This window comes from Atractosteus spatula, chromosome 4 (genome assembly GCF_055471065.1).
Source record: "Atractosteus spatula isolate fAtrSpa1 chromosome 4, fAtrSpa1.hap1, whole genome shotgun sequence".
NCBI classification, from domain to species: Eukaryota; Metazoa; Chordata; class Actinopteri; order Semionotiformes; family Lepisosteidae; genus Atractosteus; species Atractosteus spatula.
The window spans coordinates 65269767-65289857 of NC_142709.1; the positions used below are offsets into that span (position 1 = coordinate 65269767).

At 43.0% G+C, this 20091-nt stretch overlaps 2 protein-coding genes and 1 non-coding gene across 4 annotated transcripts; 1 reads left to right on the top strand and 2 right to left on the bottom strand.

Annotated features, from left to right (window-relative positions):
• The first annotated feature begins 1183 nt into the window (after positions 1–1183).
• b3gnt7 (UDP-GlcNAc:betaGal beta-1,3-N-acetylglucosaminyltransferase 7) lies at positions 1184–6156 on the top strand. The gene is made up of 2 exons (XM_088913358.1): positions 1184–1313; positions 3538–6156. Coding segments are annotated over exons 1-2 (1212 nt in total). The 5' UTR covers positions 1184–1311; the 3' UTR covers positions 4748–6156.
• A 2997-nt stretch (positions 6157–9153) lies between these two features.
• Positions 9154–19544, bottom strand: nucleolin (nucleolin multifunctional protein). Of its 2 annotated transcripts, XM_088912903.1 has the most exons (18): positions 19356–19544; positions 18157–18261; positions 17774–17882; positions 17059–17172; positions 16565–16690; positions 15795–15917; positions 15350–15487; positions 14698–14853; positions 14455–14544; positions 13820–13943; positions 13561–13697; positions 12823–12949; positions 12378–12514; positions 11829–11955; positions 11541–11683; positions 11297–11420; positions 10541–10794; positions 9154–10118 (listed from the first exon to the last, which is right to left on the bottom strand). In XM_088912903.1, exons 1-18 carry the CDS (start codon positions 19371–19373, stop codon positions 10057–10059), a joined length of 2214 nt encoding a protein of 737 aa, XP_088769029.1. In that variant the 5' UTR covers positions 19374–19544; the 3' UTR covers positions 9154–10056. The 2 variants fall into 2 exon arrangements, with proteins under 2 accessions (XP_088769029.1, XP_088769030.1); XM_088912904.1 differs by lacking the exon at positions 17059–17172.
• Positions 15058–15132, bottom strand: LOC148836876 (small nucleolar RNA SNORD82). Its single transcript, XR_016091028.1, has one exon. It is a non-coding gene; the product is annotated as a small nucleolar RNA SNORD82 (small nucleolar RNA).
• Positions 19545–20091: the final 547 nt, after the last annotated feature.

Below are 20091 nucleotides of genomic sequence, written 5' to 3' on the forward strand. Positions count from 1 at the left end.
CTTCCAGCTTCCTGTGCTCTTTGTTTTGCCAGTTACTCTGTTTAGGTCAAAGAGACCTACAGTACTTGTCTCCTAGGAAACATGCTCTGGTATTAGATTTGCAACACTTAAGCAGTTAATGATTTCAGGTAAATTGACCTTGTTTACAAAAATGCATGTAAATGGATCCTTGACAAGATGGTTTTGTGATCATTTACAATAACTAATAAACAAAGACAGAGAAACAAGGGATTCTGTTAAGGTTCAGAGGCGTCTATAAGTACTGAAGGTATCAATGCAGTCAGAGTATTATTGAAGCACCTGTATGTCACGTACACCACTGAACAAACCTTTACTACAAAGCAGCTGAGGACAGACATACTGTAATGCGTGTGGCTGTCTCCACTTCAGGCTTTTTACACTTTGAGTAAAATACATGATAAAAATGAATATCAATTCATTAGTAATATGAAAGGTCTTATAGAAGATTATAAGAGAAGGGGGGCAGGGGGCCTCATGAGTGGTTCCATTAGTAAGGTCTCTGCAGACTGAGCTTTATGATCGCCAGTTGGAGCATGAGTCATTCACTGGCTGGCTGGCCAGGGTTCGCCAGGCCTTTGGCTCTCCATGTACTCAGCAATTCCCAATTTCTGAAAAACAAATAATAATCATACACCGGTCCTTCTGCTAGAGAAGGAGGAATGGTGAAGGAAAGATAGGTGGACATGATAGACACTTACATATTGATCATACTGTGTAATAAATCATACATACCAATGTATGACGATCATTTAGTGATGCTCAAAGCGTTCATTACCAGTTAAAAACTTGAGATTCAGGCAAATAATAAAGCTACTGCTGATGACGGTAATGATGAGAACATGATCGCGATAACGATTATTATTATGATTGATACTGATTTTCGGATCTTCAAACACAACTCGTTAAATTCTTAACATAGAGTGTAAGAATTCTTCTTCGGACTACTTTTTTGTTCAGTTGCACCGCGAAAAGGAACGCTTCACACCGCGGTTTCCTGACTTTTGAAGTGCTGGGGTTAGGAGGTGCCCAGTCTGAACGAGTGGGCCCCCGTTCTTTTTTTCTTGAATCTACTTGATAGCCTTCCAGGGCCCGTGTCTTCAGGGCCGAGCCAACTCCCGCTGCCCCCGCCCCGCGGTGAGGGATGTGGGACTGCGCGACGAGAAGGTGCTGCCGGACTTGGTGATCGCGCAGGAGCCCGCACAGCGCTCAGACAGGGGTCGCACGGTGCGAGAAACGCACAGTCCTTCTCAAAACCCGCTCTGAGCAGCCGCCTGATCACAGCTGGAAAAAATGTAAGTATTCCACGGACAATGTCCGGACGCCTTCTGAACTGATATGTTGCTTTTTTTTAACTTATTTGGAGTTACAGTTAACAGAAAGATAAGCAGCTGATACTGGTTTGCGAACGCAATGAGCGTAATATCGGCAGAAATTCATCGCCTGAGCATGGGATGGGACAAACATGTTTTCACTACTTGTGTTCGATTCTGATCTTCACAACTCACGTATTGAAAGTGTTTAAACCAGACGTTAGTAACATTTTCACGTTGCATGTTATATTAAACATTTTAAGATTGCTACCATATAGATGGAAGAAACGTTTTAGTTTTCTTTTAGCGTTGTGTCTTAGATTGTAAAGACGTGCAATACATTTAATTACGTATTCGTCTTTTTATTGAAATCATTATCATCATAAAATGCTTGCTTTATTCTTTTGAATAAGCTGCATGTTTATGATTTCTTTTAACCTGGCGGTACTTGTGAAAAATGTTCTTACACGATTCAAAGGCACTCAGGTTTTCATTTGAAGAGCATACAAATGTTTTCTTCCAGAATTTTCTTTTTCACACACAGAATCGCATTTTTAAACAATGTTGCTCGAAATTCGTGGCACGATATTTTTGCAAAAGCTCCACATTTCGGATAAAAATTCAAACACCGGAAAAAGAAAACGACAAGTAGTATGCCCATTATGTACGAAAAATAAAAGATCATAAAAAAGGAAAACTGTGGAAAAAATGAGGTCTTTATAGACTGAAACTAAGAAACTACTCTCGACAATAAGAAGTGAATTATCTTAATACAAAAGTGCATTTTTTCAGGACTTATAGAACCCACTGTTGTAATTATCACGAAGAAAAAGTTGTGAGGAATAAAACTGTACCTGAGCATATATAAAACTCTCTAACATTATACTATGACACATTGTTCCTGAATTATTTCACAGTATTGAAAAGCCACCTAATGAAAAATGAATTAGAGATTTAAATAAATATCAACAAGTATTTTGTTTAAAGGAATAAGAATTGTGTTCTTTATAATTAAAAGATTAATAGTGATATTTTAAAACAGACAAAAATGTGTCTCTTTGAAACGAGAATGGGTTACAGGCTTTTTTTCTAGTGCTGATCTATACACTATGATTAGGTTACTTCTGTTTTTGCTTGACCAAACCCATTAACGCAACAGGGTTAACGTGAACCGCTGTTTTCTTGAAAATACATTGCTTTAGGGCGCTACGTACAGTATGATGACGTGACCATCCAGTGATTTTTTCTATAGCTTGAAAACGAAATGCCCTGTAAACGAAAACTGTCACTATGCCACGCATTGAGTTAACCAGGGTACAACTGTAAAGGCTATATCATAATGAATTGTGAGAATTGTCAAATTTAAAAGATATACCTTCCACGGTTGCTCAAAATCAGTGCACTTAAAAAAGGCCGTAGATACCTGAAACAAGTTTTTTTCTTGGTTAATGAAGAAGAAACATTTTATTTCCTATAGTGCTTTTTAAAAAAAAATTAATGTCTGTATGCATCCCGTGTGATTTTTAAGCTGTCGTTTTGGTTGTTCGTTTTTTGTCTGTTCTCACGTCTGAAACGTACTTTTTATTTCGTTTGGTTTTATTTTTAACGCGACCTTAAGTGCGCAAAGAAGAGACCATTATGAAATGACTAATTATTGGGACTCTCGGACTCAAGGCAAGGCAAACAAAAAAAAAGTGGTATCAGGTTCTCTTAGATAAATATTTTTATTATTGAGATCACAACATAAAACAACAATTAAAAACCATGGTAGAACACATCAATGGAACTCTCTCCATAGTCTTTAAAAGACGCTGTTGTGTTTGTTGGAGGTTTTAGGCAAAGAAGGAGTTGGTACTGTAGATATCATGTGCATTACAAATCACATTCGTTTCTTGAAAATGTTTTTAGTCAATGGATAATCGATGGATAAGTCTTGCCTGTTGTCCCTTTCGCCCCAAAAATACTATCCAGAATCCCATGATGGGAATGTCCTACCTGAAACAACAATCACATCCTTTGTAATGTCATACGAGTGGCACCGCAGGACTGATGCGATTGTTTTAGGTTTCACTTAGGAAAAAACAAATTAAAGTTGCACCCTGACAAATCCACTCATTGGTGGGAATATCAGTATACTGTATATCATGTTCTGTTTTTTTCCAATAACCTCTACTAGGATCATTTTTCTTTCTTCACTTGCTTCTAGGCTGACCACCAGGGACAGATGGAAAATATACAAGACGGCGTGTCTGATGTTTTTTGTCGCTGTGATAACTTTGACTGTGCTGCAGAGGGGAGCCCAGTTTCGCGAGGACAGCCCGTCCAAGCAGGAGACGCTCTTCGAAGGTGTTCGCCACATGCAGAAAAAGGGCCTGCTATCTGGGACGGAAGGCTTCTGGAAAGCAAGCAAGCAGGCATCCGCGACAGAAAAGCCAAGAGTCACCACCTCCAGAGCACCGAGAACCTGGGATGTGACCACTACCAACTGTACTGCCAACTTCAACTTCACACAGATGGAGTGGTTTGGAGGCTTAGAGCCCAATTTCAAGCAGTTCCTGCTCTACAGACACTGCAGGTATTTCCCCATGACAATCAACCACCCAGAGAAGTGCGAGGGAGAAATCCACCTGCTGATTGTCGTCAAGTCCATCATCACGCAGTACGACCGCAGGGAGGTCATCAGAAAGACATGGGGCAAGGAGAAAGAGGCGAATGGCAAAAGAATCAAGACACTGTTCCTCCTGGGTGCCCCTTCCAAGGAGGAGGAGAAAGCCAACCACCAGAAGCTCCTGGAGTACGAAGATTACAAATACAGGGACATCCTGCAGTGGAACTTCATGGACAGTTTCTTCAACCTCACCCTGAAGGAGGTCCACTTTCTCAAGTGGTTCTCCACCTACTGCGAGAATGTGCACTACATATTCAAAGGGGACGATGACGTTTTCGTGAGCATCGAGAACATTGTGGAGTTCCTGGATGGGAGCAAGATTAGGAACCTTTTCGTAGGAGATGTGCTGTACAAGGCCAAACCCATTCGAAAAAAGGAGAACAAGTACTACATCCCCCAGGCATTGTACAATAAAACCCACTACCCACCCTATGCAGGCGGTGGGGGTTTCCTTATGGATGGGCCACTGGCTAGGAGACTCTTCGGAGCTTGTGAAACCTTGGACCTCTATCCCATTGATGACGTGTTTCTCGGCATGTGCCTCGAGGTGCTGCGGGTCACTCCCGTCAAGCACAATGCGTTCAAGACGTTTGGGCTTGTGAAGAACAAGAGCAGCAAGCTGAACAGAGAACCCTGCTTTTTCAAAAGTATGATCGTGGTACACAAGTTGCTGCCTCCAGATCTCATGCGCATGTGGAAGCTGGTCAACAGCAATCTCGTTTGCTCCCGGAAAGTAAAAATTTTATAGCCGCTTGAGTCTACTCCACCGGAGAGTGAACGGGCCCTAGGGTGACAGAAACTGCACTGGGGGTGGGTGGTGGTGGAGCAAGTGTGAAATTAGAGTGTATTCAATGATGAGTACTCCCTTTTTTGGGAGAAGACTTGGGACAATTTAGTTAGTTAATTTAAGTACTGTACTGGGGGCAAACCTCGTGTAATGGAATACCTGGGAATAAAGCGGCTCTTGGGAAATTTGAATTCTGTATTGAAAATCGTATGTACAGTTTATGCATTTCAGCAATGGATCCTTCAATGGCATTTGAAAACGCCGAGCCTGTCCACTGAGAGATGCTCCAACACTGATTTTTATTCAACTTTCATTGTTCTTATTCATCTTGCTTCCATTAACCTCAATCCAGTTGAACGAAGCTGGAATGAATTTCCAGTTACAATTCCTTATGCAGCAGGCCTCAAAGAATGGAGTTTGTTTCTTGTCCTAGGGAAAAATGTAGATGCATTTATAAATGAAGCAACAAGACATTATTGAAGTAAAAACAAATGGACTTTTGAGTGATAAATTGATGGATGCATAAGGTTTCATTCATTCCCGTTTTTGAAAATAAGAACCACACAAAATAATTAAATAATTAAAGCAGAAATACTTGACGTTTCAGGAAGGCTAAATGAACTGCTCAATAATTGATGACTTCTTCTGAAGTGACAGATATTAATTGGCATAACTTTGTCTTGTCATTATGCCATCTGGACAGAGTGCCACTACCTCACTGATTTCCTCTTTTTGTCTATTGCTTTTTATAAAAAGATGTGGTGTTTTCTTACTTGGTGGGTATAAGTTTTTCCACTAATGTAATGCGAGTTTGTTACTAATAGTGTAAGTTTGTTTTCTTAGTGTTACATCTTGGAAGCTGGGGAGCTTCTAATGAGAATACAGAATTACTCTATGAAATCCTGCAGTCAGTTACAGTAACATTTCTACTTTAGTTTGTCGATAGTTTACCTCTGAGATCTATTAATATATATTTATGTAGCAGGATAAGGGGCATTTTTTCCTCAACGTTCATATTTAGATTTAGTGGAATTTGTATATTTCAGTAGTCTTACACAAATGCGCAGATGTTAATGTAAGCAGTAAATGAAAATATTTTGGAACTGTTAAAAAATAATCAGAATAAATCAAATTCTAATTATACTGGTACATACCTGGGATATGGTAATTTGACAGTCTCCAGAATCACACTTTGGAAAGAGAAAATAATACTGCCTGTTATTTTTCTATTATATACTGTAATTGTGAATAAAATCATAATAACCAAGTAGGTCACAAATTGCCTGTATTGTATATGGATGGTGTACATAAATGTAAAAATTGAAGATGTTTAAGGAAAAATAATGTTTGTAAATAAAGATATTTAAAATTTATCCTGATTTCCAAGACATTGTTTAAGGTTATTGTCCATACATAAAGGTAGTTAATGGAATTTGATATAACGATATGATGTTCAAAATCCTAGGTTACATTACTTGAAGACAATGTGCAGGCTTTAAGTGTCATGTACCTAGACATAATTTGCAATACAACAGTAGATTGGTGATCTACAGAAATATTTCACTCTCAAGGTACGGAACAAACTATACTCGCAGACCAAAGCTTGAATCCATTCACCAGTCAGGACTTAAAGAAGCTGCTACTTAATGACGACTTTTTGTTTGTTAATTGGCTCTTGCTTCCGCCTACTGAAAATCTGAAAATCAAGTACTAGATCCATATAGTGCAATTTTCAGGAGGTGGGAGTTTGGATGTAACTTGTGTCCGTGAGCAAAACATGTTCAGAAGAACAGCCTGATGAACACCCTCGGTTAAAAACAAGAAATACGCGAGGAGACCCCCTCCCCTCCCCAGAAAGCAAGAAAAGCCCTAAAGGGGAACCCCTCCCCACCTTCCAGAGATTGCCTCCAGTTTCCTTCAACCCCCACCAGTAGGAGGCCTCCCCTTGAAACCCAGAGCTACGGGAAGCTGGAGAAGAGGTGGTGGGAGGGAGGGGTGTGTGAGATTCGACGTGTTCGAGATACTGATACACAGGAGAGCAGAAGCTGACCTGCTCCCAAGCGTCTGTGTACAAACTCCATGCAGATCACAAAGCAAGCAGGACTTGCAGAATTCTCTTTTACCCACCTGGCATTCATAATGCAATTCTCTAGATAGCAATATCAACCTGTCCATCAATCTACTGTTCACCAAAAGCGACAAATTCAGTATTATGGTATTGAAAATTGTGTTCGCCCTCATACCTGAAAATCTTATTTTAGATCTAAAACAAATGCCAGGTCAAAAAGGGAAACAATCCCTCTTGCAATCTAATAAGGACAACTGAAAGCAGAAGATGACTGTTACTCTTCTCAAGAATATAACAATTCTTGGTATACAAAGGCATACCAAGGCATTTCTTTTAGAAAACTACACATTACAGCAAGCAAGGCTGAGGCAGGGAAAGTAAGTTTCTTTTATACCCAAAATACAGCTCCAGAGCCTGAGGTTTACAGAGAAGACTATACCTTTAAGATAAGGAAGAGTGCTGTTTTGTCATTCTTTATATGATCTCAATTCATGTTATTAAAAATGATCATTATGAGGGCTCATTAGTCAGTGGCTGTATCATGAGACCATAAACACCAAACAGAAGTGCCTTTTCCTTCTGGGCTCTTCCTAGCTGACCTATTCAGCATGAAACTACCTTGCCTTGATTTGGGAGGAAGAAGGAAGGACATGACTTGAAATGCAGGCGTTAAGTCAGGCTTCTTGTCTGCTCTTGGTAATTGATTCTTTGATGTTACCAGCTTCAGAAAAAGACGGACAAGGACCGTCTCCTTCACAAGTTCTCTCCAGGCTGCTAGTACACATCACATGATGGGATGAATTTCCTTCATCTGTCTCCTTGGTGCTCTGGTGCCTTTTCTTTGTGAATCTGAACAGACCAGAGGAATGCCACCCTCCCCCTCCCCAGAAAATCACACCACAGAGCACCACCTCCCAGTAAGAAGAGCAGCCTGGTACAACTAACCAGTTCCAAGCCAGGACGAAAACCAACAATACCACCAATATTCACTTAACACCCTCAGGTTCAGGATCAAAACCCGCCCTTTTTTAAAATTTGCTTTCATGCATCTGCCCTTGAAAATGAAATGGGTGTGGAGTAGGATTCTAAACAAAAGTGGTAAGGAACTCACAAATTAACTGGATGATGTTAATCACCCCCCACCAGAAGAGAACTGAAAATTGTTGTATGAATGTTTCTAAACTCAGTTCATCACAGATATTTGGGATCGGACTATGTTTAAAACTTAAGGCAAACAGCCCTGCAAAGATGCTAAAGACCTTACTGCCATCTAGTGGCACATACCACTATTCTATTGTGAAAATTAAAAGGTATGCATCTTTTTGCCTTGAACAGTGAATAACAAAACCATGTAAGAATCCACCGTCATATTTCACAAGAACTTCAGGCTCAAAATGATATGCATTTTCAATCACATTCAAGGAGTTCATTCATTCAGTCCTCTGTAGCTTAAAATAAAAGCTGACGATGTTGAACAGGGATGTGAAACGACCGCTTTACCTCGAGTTAAAGTGCCACCTTTTGGCCATGGGCTGTACACCTTACAGATGCAAATTTACCGTTTTGATGACCAAAATCACTTCCATTTTAAAGCAGCACTTTCATTATTCTCATTTCAGGGACTGGTTACCAAGTAACCGGCGTAGATTGAACAATTTTACGACTGACCGTTTGCATTAAAGGGACGTGGAAAAAATTGGCTAGAAATTCTAACCAGTCTTGCGTTCAAGAAATGGGCTTCTTCCATTGTGTCAAGTGCTATAGTTCTCTAAAAGGGCCATCAAAGATATCGGTTTCAGTCTTTTATTACCGCCGATAGGTGGATACTGCACATTGGTGGTGGTGGAGGGGAGTCCCCATTACCTGTAAAGCGCTTTGAGTCAAGTGTCCAGAAAAGCACTATATAAGTGTAAGCAATTATTTCTCACCATTCCACAGCTTCTCACCCGGTGTATGTCAGCCGAACAATGAACCGAGTCGGGAAACATGACCCCCCCACCTTACATCCTGTTTATCATCACAGGGATCATTGTGAAAGTCAGAAAATGTAATGCAAGATCCTATTCCCAGTCTACAGTACGCACTCGGCAAGTGAAACCTTCTACATCAAAACATTCATTACTCTCAGCTCATAGATATACGAATTAACCTGAGGAAGCGGCCAAACCTCTTACGTCCTCCAAGGCAAACATCATATTCCCTTCATTTAGAACACTCTTCCACAAAACAGTTTACATTAATTCCACACTAGCCTAGAGGCAGAACTGCAATGCACTTCACAAATCAAACAGCACAAAAATTTTATATAAAATTTATTAGTGTGAAAAACTCACACTACAATTGTCCCAGTTGGATCAAGGTTTACCAATTTGATTTAAAATGAAAAGTGAAATTTAAAAAAAACATGCACAGCATTACTGCTCGTTACAATCCCTTGTGACAACGGCCAACGGTTGATAGATCTTAAAGGCCTTTATCAAATGTGTCTGTAAAAAGGCATCTCATCTGCTTGTAAAGCGGCAACCAGTAATTAAGAGACAATTGAAAATATCAATTTATTAATGTTAAAGAGAGAAAGATGAAATACGAATGGTCTTTGCTGACCACAACCGATCTCCACCATCAGAAAACGTATGCTCCTCTTGAAAGACGTCAACAAAACTCACTGAACAAATTCTTGCCATTTCCAAACAGCACACACAGGCAACTACCAGAGAATCTAAATACCCAAACACTCCTCTGGGTCTGTTTAATCTTCCATCCGTTACAGTTTAACACATTTCTTATGGTAAAACTTTTCCATTTACAGCAAACTAAAAAAAAAAGTAAGAAATAAAAAAACACATACGGAAACTACACTTTTTACAAAAGGTAAAATGAAGTCATACAAATCACATGTACATGTACAGTATGTACCTAGACCGGCACCATGTTTCACAGTGCAGGTGGGCGTCGCATTCCATTTTACCCCTTTGAAAAAGTTAATGAAGAAGATGAACATGGGCAGTCAGCACACCTCTGAGCTCAAACAGCTCTCTTCAGCTACGGGGCGAGGGAAGGCAAAGGTGTCCATCACATTTATAATTTTATATAGTTGTTACTTCCTGGAATGTCCAAAGGCTCTGTCAGCGCATTGAGAGAAGTAATCAAAATGAAAACAGAGTCCATTTGAAAAAAAAACAACAACCGTATATACACAAGTTTAGTCGTCAAACGTCGTCTTCTTTCCCTGGGGCTTTACTCCACCGAATCCACGGCCTCTTCCTGAAACAGACAACCAACACCAGACACGAGAATTAAACCACAAGCGAGCTGCAGATCCTACAAAGCTCACTTTCCAAGGAAACGAGACGGGGGGGAGTCGCAGATAAACTTCCATATCGTCCCGAAGCACAGCAGACCCTGCTTCTAAGACAGTGACAGGGACCGCCCTCTCTTCTCAAGGATTGCTCACTAGACCTTGGGTTAGTGTCACCAAGGGTTATAAATGAAAAACCCAGCAAAGCGCGTCCAGGACCAGAGTATTTGTTGGAAGCAAGCAGTACCTTAACAAGAAACCCACCCATCCCAATTTGTGACTTTGAAGAACAATTCCTACTGAAACAGGGTGATGGGGGCACGAAGCAAAAGGAGAACGGAGCATTGTTATGGGGAAAGAACTGAAACGGTCATATTTCTCTACGTACCTCCAAACCCGCCGCGATTGCCCCCACGGCCGCCCCGGAAGCCGCCGCCTCTGCCGAAGCCTCCGCGTCCTCCTCTGCCGCCGCCGCCTCGGCCCCCGAACCCTCCGAATCCTCCCCGGCCGCCGCCGCGCTGCCCCTCGCCCTTCGGCTTGGCGTAGTCCAGCGTCACCCTGCTCCCGTCGATCTCGCAGTCCTCCATCGCCTCCTTCGCGGCCTTGCAGTCCTGCTCACTGTCGAAGTCCACAAAGCCGAACCTGGCAGGAAAAGCCCAAGTTACTACACCAAACGCGACCTCGACACTTATCCGCAAACTTTCTCTTCCTGCGGCACCAAAACAAAGCACTCCCCACTGTTTTACGCAACTCCTAAAACTTAACATTACCATCTGCGTGAATTCTTCCCCTTACCTGCAGGTGCAGGTTTGGAAAACACATCCTAGACTACACAGAAGTTCAGGAAATCACACCGACGTTATCCTCGAGTTAATACACGTGTCACAACAGACCTAGAGAGCATTTCCCCGCAAGGCAGGGGAAGCTGGGAGGTCAAATTGTGTTTGGTTTACTTCTCTTGCGAATCCGTACTCTGTCACCAACCAGACAAGAGAGGAGCTCATGAGAAGAGAACCACTTCAGTTCCACCCTCGTTCAGAAAAATTTCTAAAAGACGTCAAGATGCTGCGCTCCCAATACACCATTGATCCAAATTCACTTTGCCAACAGATGACCTGCCAAGCAGTCACTGAAGAAAACCTACCCTTTTGAGGATCCATCCTTGTCTGTGACTATCCTGGCTGCAACAGAGCCTTCAAATGAGTCTTTCAAGGTCTGGTCTGTTGTGTCCTCAGAAAGACCTCTGACGAAAAGCGTCTTGGTGGGGCCTGAATGTCCAAAGAGAAACGCTTAATAGACTGACGAAACTCACCGCACACTACATGAAAAGTTGGTATTCTCAGCAATTCAGCATTAAATCGCCCAAACGTCAGGGAAGAAGTGCTTACCGGAGCTCCCTCGGCCACCGTCCGATTTCTGTGCAAGCTTGCTGTACTCTAGTCTGATTGTCCTGCCTTCAATATCAGTGTTGTTGTGCATTTCAAGGGCTTCCTTGGCATCCTCAGCGTTCTCAAAATCTATAAATGCGTATCTTTATATGGATTGGATGGAAAGAAAAAGATCACATGAGCACAGTCTTTTTTCTGGAAAGCAGGAATACAGGTCTGGTATCGGACGTATCTGGATATTTAATCACAAAATCAATACATCAAGCTACAATACAGTACAATACTTACCCTTTTGCTCTGCCGTTGTTCTGTGGAACTCGGACAGCAACTGCTTTCTCAAATGTGCTCTGGAGTGACTCTTCTGTTGCACTGTAGGCTAGGTTATTGACTACAAGTGTCTTGCCAGCCATGTTTTCTAGAAATGTAGAGAAGAAAGGATCAGCACTCTTTCACCCCTTTTAAACTACATGAAGTACCAATGTAAGGACTAGTTCAGTACTTGACTATCTAAAAAAAAACTCGTCATGGTTTCTCAGAGTCTCAATTCATCATTTCTAGTCCAGAAAAGAAGCTGAAGCACAACAAAACATCCCCTATGTTTCAGAGCTCAATTGTAAGAGTAAAGCCCAAAGATTTCTAAATGCAGCTTACCACCCAGAACCATGCTCAATGCCCAAGAGAAATTACTTTGAGGCGAGTTCTTGTGGAAGACACGTTTCAGAACTAAATTATTAGCAGAAAACAAGGCCAGATCCCAAGATAACCAACACCCATCCAATCCATTTGAGACGATGTTTGAAGACTATGTACAGCAAAGTATCCGATCTCAGTGCTTACCTGACATCCTGGGCCCCTTCTGGCTTTTCTTCCCAGAGTAATCCAAGATGATTGAGCGGCCCTGGACATCGGCTCCTTGCTTCTCTTCCAGGACCTTCTCGGCAACGGCTTCCGTCTCGAATTCTATATAAGCAATCCTGCAACCAAAGGCAAACGCTTGAATGTACTTGAATTCTCAAGTTAAGTACAGCCCCTGTGTCAGTTTCTTACCCTCAAGGTTAATTTAACAGAAGTTTCAAATGCACACAACCAGCTGCAAAGTACCCTTAAATAAAGTTGGAGGTAAGTCTGCTGTGCGAGTAGGGAAGAAAGGCCCGCACGTAAAAAGAACTATAAATTCATCTCAGGCCGACTCCACCCATCCATTTAGTGGCACTCAGACCCCTCGATACCAAAGACTATACATTTAACAAGCACCTGAAGCCAAACTAAGAAACACACATACCCTTTGCTGGAGCCATCCTTGGCAGTCAGTAATCTGATGTCGACCGCCTGCTGAAATACTTCTCTCAGCTCCTCCTGTGTGATGGAGAAAGGAAGGTTCTTCGCAAACAAGGTGCGCGAATCCCTCTCTGCCAGAAGAAAAACAAAAATGGAACCAGTAAGGGGCCAGTGTCCAGGTCAGCTCCCAACCACCACAGACTACGAACTTTCTTGAACACTCCTAGTCTAGAAGTAACTCCTCAATGAGAAAATTACATCAACAAGTGATTCAAATAGACCAGGATGGAAGCAGACAGATTACACCAAGAATGCTGAACCTTACAGAACATTCCTACGCTCAGGTAGAGAAAAGACCATTTGCTTTGTAGGGGAATGGGATGTCATAAACGAGCCAATGATAATCAATGTTTGAACACAGGGCCTCTCTGACATCCGCAGTGTCACTAGATCTCATGATTTTGATGATGTTTGCACAGCTGCAGCGATTAGCAGGCTCATCCCACTGGTGTCAAGCAACTGGACCATCTTTGTGGCTACAACCTTCCACATCATCATCAAGGGGAAGCTTAACACTTTTTTTTTAAAGACGTTTTTGGGAAAGTCATCTAATTTCAGTTATTTAGTGTCACACATCAACAAACAAAAGGACAAGCAGAAAGCAGAAGTGGCATTTAAGGCTGATAAAAGGAGGCTACATGGTTATACTGACGTTTTCACAGTTGTTTCGCAAAAATCTTACCATCTCGGTCTTGCTGGGCATTCTGCTTGCTCCTTGCCTTGTCCACTCTGAGCTCCAAACCCAGAAGCTTTTTCCCATTCAGTTCCAAAGCCTTCTGCAGATCCTCTTCAGTAGCAAAATCGACATAGCCAAATTTCCTATAGCAAAACACCGGCAATAGTTAGCTCAAGCTACTTTTGGCACCAAGTAAAGCACGAACATTAAAATTACAAATGGTCCGACAAGCCACACAAATATCTACAGAAACCTGTGTACTCACTTGCTGTACGCAATTCGGACATCCTGGGCTTGGAGGTTGTTCTTGGAAAAGAAGTTGCCCAAAGCCTCCTTGAGTTCATCAAAGTTTTTATCCGAATTGAGGTTTCCGACAAAAGCAGATAAGCCTAAAAAAAATAAAAAAGAAATTAGTTACATTCAATATTGCTTAGCATGAAAACCAAGCCCAGTGGTTAACCAGACTGGATCTTAATCTTTTTCCCCCCTACTTTTCTCATAAGCACTGAGTATCCTATGACGAGCCCCTGCCACCTACTACAGCAAAATAAAATGCTACTGTTCCAGAGGTGGATGGAAGGATACAATATTCGGCGCTATTGGGGTTTGTCATGAGGGCTCTTTTAAACACGTCTTTGGCCAATTTAGTTTCCCCATGTAAAAAAAAAACAGCTAATTACAAAAGAAGATTAGCTGCTTCTCAAACAGCCTCTCCCAGCAACTGAGCTTGTATAACTTTGTCTTGCAGTTTACCATCATTTATATCCTCACGTTTCAATAGAACAAAATTTAAAAAGTGCACAACCACTAAAGACAAAACAGAAAAAATGTTATGTTTTATCTTGGGGAACGAGGGAGACGTTCTGATTAGCTGAGCTGGACACCAAGATCTTTACTAACCTTCTTGCTCAGACTTTGCCTTCTTGGCAGGAGGGGTCTCCTTCTTTTTAGGCTCTGGCTTCTTCCTCTTCCCGGGAGTCTGAGCAGGCTCTGAAAAACAGTCCAGTTACACATCCGTGGCCTCAAACAGGAAAGGCAAACAATCACAGAACAACGTAAAGACAAAATAAGTGCAAACGCAAGTTACAAACAGGCCTTTAGTAGCAGGCTGAAGTCTGAAGTCCATTTGAGCTTTAAACTCACCTTCCTCATCACTCTCCTCCTCGTCTTCATCGTCCTCTTCGTCGTCATCCTCCTCATCGTCCTCTTCTTCAGACTCCTCCTTTGCTTTCACCATACCAGCTTTCTTTGCCTTAGCAGCGGGAGCCGGAGTCGTGTCCATCTGCTCGTCTTCTGAGTCTTTAAAACGGAATGAAAACCACAACGTGCTCATTTCCACTGTTCCACTGGACAAGTTAGTACTGCCTCACTGGTACACTCTCCCCAGCCTCGCACCAAGCCCATACCATTCATCACCCACTGCTTTCAATTCCACTGTCAGGAGTTTAAATGTCTGGTTTGATGGGAGATCTCTGGAAATACCACCCAATTGCATATTTTCAAGCACATCAGTATGGAAAAAAAAGACATCAAGTACTTAACTCAGTATTAAGTCCCTTATTGCTCATCATTTGTGCTTGCTGCAATTCCAACTTGTATAATCTGGTTGCAACTCTTTGTATAATCTTAAACACATACCGCTGGCAAAAAGTTTAACATAGCTCGACATCTGCAGACCTTGCAACAAATACGTAAGAAGCCCTGCACTGCCATGACAGCTTATACATCCGATACAGAATGAAGTTCCTAGGTAAGACTGTCCTTCAGCTCTGAAATGTAACAAAACAACCCTCACCATCTTCTTCATCATCATCTTCGTCGTCATCCTCCTCCTCTGACTCTTCCTTCTTGGCTGGGGCGGTCTTTTTTGCAGGGGTAGACTTTGCCTGAGTGGCCTTTTTGGGTGGAGGGGCCTCTTCCTCGGATTCTTCATCTGCACCAGGGGAACAAAAAGGTCAGGGCCTCCTTTTCTTAAGCTCAGACTGGCATATTCAAATCAACACCACCACAGAAAGTACAAGCCCGCTGGAGAGCCAGGAACATCATATCTGAGGAAAACTCAAACCTTAGCCATTCCTTTAAATATTGAGTTTGCACATTTGTCCTAAAACTGCTTTCAACGGGTTCATAAAAAAAATGCAAGCAATTTTTCTGCATCCACAAAGCTTTTTGCTCAGACAAAGCTGTTCAATAACCCTGAACTGTTCTCCACCTATGCAATTTACCACAAGACCACTCACCATCTTCATCATCGTCCTCCTCCTCGGACTCCTGCTTCTTGGCGGGGGCAGCCTTTTTGGCAGGGGTGGCTTTTGCTGGGGTGGCCTTTTTGGGAGGAGGAGCTTCTTCCTCCGACTCGTCATCTGCGACAACAGAACAGGTTAAGAGCCTCCCGGGCTTTGGACCACATACTAGAGTGGTAGGCTGGTGAAGGGTGGGGGGCCTGCGTGCGTACCCAAGGGGGAGGGTTAGAAACAGGGCAAAAATATAGGCAAGATCCAAGGGAATCATTAAATGAATTCAAGAACTTAATGTTCCTAAAAGTATAGCTTTCTGACGAGTGACAATTACAGTAGATCTGTGATCACCAGAAACTGTTTCACTGCCCTCTGTATATCCTACCTTTATGCTTTCAACTAGTCCTGTCTCTCCAAAACTCAACTAAGAAGGTTCTAAAACACACAATGCGATTAAAACTGCATTGTGCATTGAAGGCACACCTCTGTATTGGCAGCACCTTCAGGATATGGCAAGCCTACCGGGTTTCTGCATATCCACGATCCCACCCTCCTGTTTTGACTCCAGCAGAGCGCTAAGCTAACTGAACCACCGCCAAATAAAACAGGACCCAAAAAGATTTTAATTAAGCAAATCAATTAAGTAGCTTGAAGAAAGATCTGCGGGTGGGGAGGGAAGAGGCCATTTTTCCCTACACACTCAAGTGCCTTGGAAACTCAAGACCGTCCCAGGCTTTTAAACCGCCTCCCTGAATCACTGCACCGTCACTCACCATCTTCATCATCGTCATCCTCCTCCTCGGACTCCTGCTTCTTGGCGGGGGCAGCCTTTTTGGCAGGGGTGGCTTTTGCTGGGGTGGCCTTCTTGGGCGGAGGGGCTTCTTCCTCCGACTCGTCATCTGCGACAACAGAACAGGTTAAGAGTCTCCCGGGCTTCGGACCGGCCCGAGCAGGTTTAATATCAGGGCCCCGGCAGGGATGTCAGCGAGCCCCAAGTAAAGGTCTGAAAAGGGATGGAGGCCCAGCCAGCAACCAGCGGAAAAAGGCCCTTCCTGGGGACAAATGCCACCTTGACAACATTTATATTGTTCATCTCTACCGAAGGGTCCAACAGCAGGGCTCCATCCAGGATAAAACCACAAGCCCAGAGATTTAACTTCCTCTCCCCAGCTCCTTGCCAAACACTGGCGAGCCACCCCTGCCCTCTTAAGACTATTGCTGGGCTTGTTGTTATTGACGGCTAGAAAGTCACCGTGACTGATCATACCATCGTCATCCTCCTCCTCCGATTCCTGTTTCTTAGCTTTGGCGGCTTTTTTCAGGGGCGCCGCCTTGCCCTTGGCGGCCTTGCCCTTGGCGGGGACTGGGGGGGCATCTTCCTCTGAAGAGCATCACATTACGCAAGAGTTAATCCAGCATACTGTACTCGGGACCAAATACAGGGGAATATCGCAGCAGAAATTCCCCCCTTTCAGAAAAAAACAGCCATTTTGAACTAAAAGGGAATACCACCCCCCCCCCCCCCAACGCAAATCTCAGAGCAGTGGGGTTCAAAAAATATTCCGTCCTTCTGGCTCAACAAAGGTAAGTGTGTCAGCTTCCTAAACCTCTACAAAGAAGGAACAACCGAGTGGAACAATCTTTATACTCCACACAACACTTCAAAATATTAACTACGCTTCGTATAATAGTGATAAGTGTATTGCTGGCATCTCAATGCTGATTTAAAGACTTGGACATTTACTAATTATTTAATTAACACTCACTACAGCTAGCATCTTGTAGGTTAACAACTAAATCCTGCCAAACACTGGCTTTTGGTTATTTTCTACATGGTTGACACCATTTTAGAAACCTGGTGGTTGACAACAAATGCAACAGCCTCTGTCCAGATCTTTGCACTTCCACTTGACCCTATACGTGACCTGTCTAACATGCATGGAGTGAAAGATGAAGGCTCCCAGGCGTGTTTCAGCACTTACCATCGTCTTCATCACTTTCCTGCTTCTGTGCCACTTTGCCATTTTTGGCGGCTTTTGTTACTTTAGCTGGCGTGGCTGCCTTCTTGGCGCTGGCCTTTGGGGGAGGTACCTGAAGCCGAAAGGAAAAAAAAAAAACATGATCCCCCTTTCTGCACAAAGAAATGCCCTTTGTGAAACTGGTATTGGGTTTTCCAGTCGAACCCCGTCTTAGGACACGGGTCACTGTCCAAACAGACCTTACACCTTCCAGCGAAACCACCAACTCCAAAACAAAAGGGCCCGAATCGCACAAGCACGTGTAGGACACGACCTCCGGTTTGGCTCCACGCTGTCACAGCGCGACCCTCAGCCCACGTGTTGCGGCGAGTCTCTGTCGCTCTTACCTCTTCATTTTCCTCTTCACTGCTGTCCTCCTCTTCATTGGAGTCCACGTCTTTAGGAGGCGGTGGGGCCTTTTTCTTAGGAGTAGTTGTCGGTTTTTTCGCTGCCTAAAATAAAAATAAACCCGCTTCATATGAAGCATGACTACCCAGCGGGGCACCCGCTGTGTATTCATAGGCCGCAAAAAAACTAATGTATATCGCCCTTGGAGTTACGTCTAAAAACACTGTAACCGTTTGGACATCGAAACTTTTGTGTACTTGTATACGGAAAATGGTCGGGTCACCGGAAAAAAAAAACTACGCCTGTGTAGTACAAGCCACCGCCATGTCCCCTCCACAGCGTGCTCCCTCTCTAGGACACGACTTTGCTGGCATGTTTAGAATCTGAATTTCTCAAAATAGTTAAAAATAAAACCAAAAAGGGAATGTTCAGCACACAGCCTGCAATGTCCAACTAATAATGTCTAAACCGCTCGACGGACACGCGTCGTGGTTACTGCGTGATGGCTCCACGCTGAAAACCCACGTGGTGCTCCGCGAGGCCTAGTCATATGTAATTCATATGCAGCTAATACAAACCCGAAATAAACATAAATGGAAAAATTACATAGAGCACGATCACGTTTCTAATCATTAACAGAAATAAAGCAATTAAGAAACAGTCGTCTGTTGTTTTTCCACATCATAATATAAAAGCGCAACCAAATTGTAAAGTTCCTTTTTTTGGCCAAAATTGCAAAGCGCTCACGCTGCTAGGAGTTATATTTTACATTTAAGAGGAATTACTGCTTCAAACAAGACCAAAATGTAATCAAGTAAGGCGATAAAACCAAAAAAACAGCTTCCGCGCTCGCAGGCGAATGCGCAGGCATGGCCATTTTGAGAAACAAGAGTTCACCACGCAGAAAAACATGGCTGATTACTCGAAATCTGGGTCGGCTTGAACAGGCACCAAAACGCACTTCCATTGTGCTCCGTCTTTCATCCGGAAACTAGTAACCCCCTACGTTACCCAAAAACACGACTGCACCCGCATAATCATAAAAAAAACATTCATCTGCTGCAAAAAAAAATGCTCGGGCAAGGCATACGGAAAGGAACAAAATCTCACATCTCACATCTCAAGTGCCATTTTGTACATCAAACCCATCGCCACGAACTTTATATTTTGAAATCGGCGATGAAAAGTCACATCTTACCTTCGCCAGTTTCACCATCTTGACAGTCTGCGGGGTTGTTTACTCGACTAAGATCGATCGGGAAAACGAAAAGGCTAATGCAAGTTTTAATCACTGCTCCACACGTGGCCTAACCCTGCTCTTCGGTGAGGCGCTGAGACGAGAAAGACGGACTCGCAGGAAGAAGCGCGAGGTGCTTTACTGTTGTGCGCGTTCCACCTTCCACGCCCACGTGTTATTTCTTGGCCAATCGGGTCGGAGGAATTTGCATCGCGCTGGGCTTCTGGGGTTTTCGTGAACGCGCTTGTCCGAGCCCCGAAGAGACGAGAGTGGATGTACTTAGTGCTGGGGGCACGGTATTCATAAAATGTGTTTTTAGTGTGAAATTTGTATAGGCGTATACTCGTGTCTGGATTGATGTAAAAGTTTTTAAAAAATAGAGAAAAATAATTTTAAGCTCCAATTTCATCGAACCGTTTGGCATTTAGTCGAAACTATGAATGAGAAAAAAACTTCAAATTTAAATACGATAAAACCTGTTAAAATATTAACTTTTTTTGTGTACTGGACTTCTCGGTGGATTGTACCGGTATCTCGAGTTCCGTTCACAGCCCATTAAACCTAAAGCGCCGGCCATCCATGTGACTTTAAAGTGCACATGAGCTCTAACACGTTTTAAGCGATACTTCAAAAACACAAAGTGAAAAACGCGAGGTGTAACATACATCGGAACGGCTATTCTTTTCAGTAAATACAT